At 39.6% G+C, this 5,687-nt stretch overlaps 1 protein-coding gene across 1 annotated transcript in view; it reads right to left on the bottom strand.

Annotated features, from left to right (window-relative positions):
- The window catches only part of zgc:173742 (DNA topoisomerase I, mitochondrial), a gene marked incomplete at its 5' end in the record, with an annotated part of 37,443 nt that overhangs the window by 21,599 nt on the left and 10,157 nt on the right, over positions 1-5,687 (bottom strand). Inside the window, 2 exon segments of the mRNA XM_042226216.1 lie at positions 2,478-2,663; positions 3,222-3,365. Coding sequence (XP_042082150.1) covers positions 2,478-2,663; positions 3,222-3,365 — 330 coding nt within the window.

The raw sequence follows: 5,687 nt of genomic DNA on the forward strand, positions 1-5,687 counted from the left end.
CCAGATGACAGAAGCAGCACTTTATGTAAGCATCGTGCTGTGGTTCTGGATCCGAGAGCTGCAGACTGAACTACTCAAGCAGCCTGACAAATTAAACCAACACAGCGATCCAATCCACAGCTGCATCCCTCGGACAAATCTCAGTTCCCTCTGCGCTTGGGGCTCTGCACACATCGACATGTGTGACCTTCTCCACAGCGAGTTGTGCCAAAAACCAAAGGGCAAAACCTTGATTATTATAATGATATAAACTGGACTCAGTACTCTACACTAGCGGCTTTTGCTGATGTCTTGTCTTACTGAGAATGGACAGATTTGCCTCACATGAACTACATTAGTAAAGACTTTTCCAAAACAGCGTTACTGTTTACAAACTGCAGATTCAGGGCGCTGCTCCAGGAAACATCTTCAACAAACTGAGTTTAAAAATAAACCGAGCTGAGTGACTAAGATAATCTCTGTAATAGTTTTCGGTTCCTGAGCAGCTGAGCAGAGTTAGAGTGAACAAACACAGTTAATTGAACCGAGCATGTGCACGAGTGGACGAAGGCAGTGATGAATCACCATGGCAACGGGTAAATAAAGAGCAGAGCCTCCGTTTTAATCAAGCAGATCAAACTATATGAACATGTCTCAGCGCTGAGGATTGTATTCATTTAAAATTTAGTTTCAAACATTATTTAGTAAACTTTAATGTACTGATGATCTTTAACAATCTCAAGTTCTTACAGAAGATTTCATTATCTTTGTCATTACTGGATGAAATGTTGGATGTTTTCCAGTATAACCACTTAATATTTAATAATATTTAACCATGTAATAGCAAACTTCATTGATAGCTGATTGGTAGGGCTGTAAGACAGCAGAACTGGGAGCCTGCGAGAGTTCAAAATGACTATTTCTCATTTAACTGGGGGAAAAAAGGGCAGAATGAACAAATAAATAATAAGAAGTGTCCGGGCTTTTAAAGAGCCATCGACACGTTGATCGGCTAGATTTGAGACATTTCAGCTCAGTTTTGGACGAAGGCTGAGCCGTTTTAAATAAGCCACTATGAATGGATCCTGACGGGATAAGACTTGGAAATGCCCGGAGCCAGACTGGATCCAGGTATGATCCAGTCTCAGTTTGTAATCTTGACCCATTTTGGAACAATCATGCATGTGGACTCCAAACTGGACAGTTAGCGGATCCAGTTCTGATTTAGAGTTTCAGTGGAAACTATGTTGAGTTTTCAGAAACTGTACAAGGACTAAATCTCAATCTGAACACATTTCAACATGAAATGTAATCAAATTACAATCAGACCTCCTGCATCGTGTATTTAAAAAGTGATTTTAAAATGTATTAGGTTCTGTTTTAAAGTGATTTCCTCCTCAACTTTTCTCAAACATTATATACTATTCATCATCTCCAGGATCCCAATAGTCATTTTTCTATCTGTGTGACATCAGTGTTTGATTTTATGATTCGCCTACAACTTTACAGAGAAACGTTATTACGGGCAGTGATTCCAGTGCAGGAATTAGCTGTTAGCTGCATCACAGTCACACAATTAGAAACTTACAAAGTTTATTCTAAGCTGATCTCTGTCCTTATATTGAGTACCGATAAACTATAAAAGCAGTCACACAAAAAAGACAAGGAAAAAGTGAACTAACAGCTAACAGGGGTTTTAAAACTTCTACAAATGAATTCGCTCTGCTGTGCTGTTTGATAGCAATTTTATGAATGACGAAATAAAACAGCTGGTTCAGGTGCAGTAGAAGCAGAGGTCAGAGGGGAGAAAACCTGAGTCTTTCCCCAGTAATTGACTCTCTCTGGAGGAGAAAACCCAGAGTTTCCAGGGTGTTAGCTACTGAAACAAACAGCACTGCACCTCTAATCAATATAATCATCACTGCAGGTGCACTTAACAAGTGCATGTACTTGTTAAGGTAATGATATTGCTCATAAGCACCATAATTAGTGACCATATAAAGTATTAAAACAGTATCTGTCACAACATCTGGCTGGCTCTGTTTTGGCTGGGGTCTGTAGCCCAGTAAGTCATTCAGGCAGTTTGTTTGCTGTGTGTAAAGCGGCTCAGCCGTCTCTCCTCCATTCAAAATTCCCTACACACACGTTATAAACTAAGATACATTAAGCTCCAGTTTAAAATCAAATCAACAAAGATACCCTCCTGTTCCTCCTCCTTCTGATGATGAGATTAGTGTAGCTGCTCCCCACACACATCCATGATTTCAAAGAGGAAAGAGCTGCCAACATTAGCTTGTGTGGTTGTGTGTGTGTGTGTGTGTTACAAGTACAGGTTTATGCAAAGATGCTCACATGATTACCTTAATGAGAAACCAGGCTAAAAATTGCCTCCACTTGTGATCTTAGAGCGATCACGCTGACCACTGTGCACCCATGAGAACACTGTTTAGCCTCCACCCGTTTAAGTGCCAACGTGTTTATGTCATTTCTTCCTTTACCTTTTTGATGACAGGAACCTTGTTGTAGTAACGAATGCAGTCTTTACCCAGGAAGTCAAATTCCACCACACATTCGTTGCCATCCAGCTGCTCATGCAGAGTGATGTGCTCAACACGAAGCGAGCAGCAACCCACCGTGTCCGCCGTCTCTCCCTCCTCTTTCTCATTGCCAGCTCTCAGGGCCAGCTTTTTGGGTCAGAGGATACAGAGATTACCACAGATGCAGAAGTACACGCCGAGCTTTTCCATCACAAGGTACACAGCACGCATGCGAGTCAGACAACCGTTAAAATATATACACGTACTAATAAAAAGACCTTCGTGACAAACGAAATAAGACAAAAATGGCAACTGAAACAGTTTCTGGCATGAGCCAAAAGCAATCACGTCCTCAATCCATCATTTCACTTCATACAGACTGAGATAATTAGCTTGAAGTCTCAGGAAGAAAATGGCTACATGTAAACCATTTACTTTGCAAAAGATTTTCATCCAACTATGTTGGAAAACAGAAAAGGCAATCAAGACATACTGAATTGATTTCCAATATCTTCACTTTGCTCCAGCCTATTTACACGGACAATGCAGTCGTCAGTTTTTCTCGTTATTCATGCAAACATCACAAGCAAAGCTACGACAGAGGCCAAGTGGACAGAAATCAGAGAAGCTCACGTGTGAAAGTTTCTTTCTAGTTCTGCTGTGTGAACATGTAACAATTTGTAATATCAGTTGTGCAACCCAAACCTTGTCTATGAAATACAGCGCCACAGCTCTCTGACGTGTAACCATCTGTTTGGACTTTAGATCCTGGAGGTACTGGTAACGGATGTCATCCACGCGTGATTTCAGTTTCCGAGCAACCTCATATTTCTCCCAATCCTTCTCGCCCTGCAAGAAAGAAAGGCAAGATAAGCAGGAAGAGAGAAAAGACTAAACATGAAACGGAAACACGAAGCAAAAGTGACAGGTGATGACAATTATAAAATAAAATGATGAAAAAGTGGTTTTCCTTTAAAAGCCCTGAAACAATCACTAACACAGGATCTTCCACTATAAGACAACATTCTGTGTCTGCTGTTTGCTTCTGGTTATTTATTGCTATCTACATACAATTAAACCCTCCATCAGTCAACGTGCCGATACAGTCACGGAGAACTGTGGAATAACTTAACCTTTATGCATGAAAGATGGAAAGGAAGACGAGTGAGCAAACAGAGCACAGAACAACAACATGTTGCAAAGGTTTACTCATATTGGATTATCAAATTCAATTCAATGTTATTTACACAGCGCCAAATCACAACAACAGTCGCCTCAAGGTGCTTTATATTGTACAGTAGACCCTACAATAATACAGAGAAAACTCAACAATCATATGACCCCCTATGAGCAGCACTTTGGCGTGTGGAAAAGTAATTACCAATTTTGTTTAAGAATATACATTTTATGCATTATAGCTCAACATAATGTGTAAAAGTGTTCAGGTTTGTGATTTGTTTGTAAATCTGTGCTGTGTTTATGCTAACGTTTCATTTAAATCAGCTCTGAATAATATCAGAAGCAGGACAACAACCATTTGTCAGTTGGCAGATCTGGAGCTGAACTGACAAAATGCAAACCATTCAAATTATTTATTTTATTATAACTTGGTTATAATGTTATTTGCATTCCCCTGCACTCTTTCTGTAAGGTTTTGATTCTTGATTTACCTTCTACACAACTCTGCAGCACAACAGTTCGTCTAATTTTACAGCCAGCCTCTAGCCTGGAGGAGGATGTTGCACGAGCAGCTAATTCCACTTCTTTTTCATTTTTCCCCCAAACTTGCAGTCTGCAGAATCAAACTAGTTCAAATGAGAAAACCTATCAGTTCTACTCACTTTGAAGCCACAACTTATTTCACATGTAGTTCCACCCATGACTTGTAAACAGGTTCTTAGGAGTTTCACTTTAAATATTCTATATCAAACGTTTGGTGCACATGCAGTTTTTGGTGATGATGAAAATGGTGTTTTGAAGTTCTGCTTTTTTGCTTTTCCAGTCGGTTTGGTTTTGCTTTTTACGTTCAAAAGGGAAAGAAAAAGTAAATCCTTTGGAAACGGGACGCTTCTGTTACATTTCATATTTTTAATGTGGGATTAAAGCATTCACAATGTTGGTTGAAGGAGTCCACAGAATGAATAGAGAGATGTTTGGTGACAGATCAAACAAAGCTTGAATGTTCTGAATGATGAATTCCAACATTTATCAAGTTATCTTTGAAGGACAGTGGCTAAGTGATTGCTCACCACATGAACAACAGTAGAAGATGAGCGAAACACACAGCAAAATATCTTTATACTTATTTATTCTTTTCTATTTAAAATGGCATAATGCGAGCTAGGAAAATATCAGAACTGAAGCACTTTGACTAATGCATCTCAAAAATGTATTTATATCATGTCCATTACATGTAAAGTGAAATGATTCAAGCCTTTTGTCATTTTAATCTGACTGACAGCTTGTGAAAAAAATTTCAAGTTTGAGAAAATGAAAATCAAATATTATGTTGATCCTGCTTATCTCAGTATAGTTTGATGCAGTGACACACCAGCGGTGTTACTGCTGTACTTGATTGACCAGATAACTCAGACGACCTGAGGCCGATAGAGAATCTATCATTTAGTCAGAAAAGAAAATGAGAAACAGAATCAAAGCAGCCAATAACAGTGAAGCAGCAAGCCGATCGGCTCCATGCAGCACACAGTGAAGTCATTTATGGTAAAGAATCATCAACCAGTGACTGAACACATGCTTCAGAAGTTGGATGTTTCTGTATTTTAAATGTATGAATTGATCTTAGTTAATATTCTAATAATCTGAGATACTAGTTTTTTCCAAAACCAGTTTGAGAACTGTGCTGCCAAAGTAGTCTGAACTTTGTTGAACCCAAAGTCTGCAGCATCTTGACAGCATGTTTCTTTGTACCCACTTGTATGTGCATACCCCCCATTATGCAACAGATAGCTCACCTTCAGTTTTGAGTTGGCATTAAGCATGATGTACTTATTGGAGCCCTGGATGTTTTCAGTCCAGCTGACGAGCCATGTCACGGTGTTATCGTGTCGAACTTCCTTCCAGTGGTGCCCAGCGGGTGGTGCGGGGATACGAGATTCTCTGCCAGAGCAAGAACAAGTGCAATACAGTATGTAAATGACCAGCACTGATGCA

The sequence above is a fragment of the Haplochromis burtoni genome, unplaced genomic scaffold (assembly GCF_018398535.1).
Source record: "Haplochromis burtoni strain Fernald_Lab_line unplaced genomic scaffold, NCSU_Asbu1 Contig_201, whole genome shotgun sequence".
NCBI lineage: Eukaryota > Metazoa > Chordata > Actinopteri > Cichliformes > Cichlidae > Haplochromis > Haplochromis burtoni.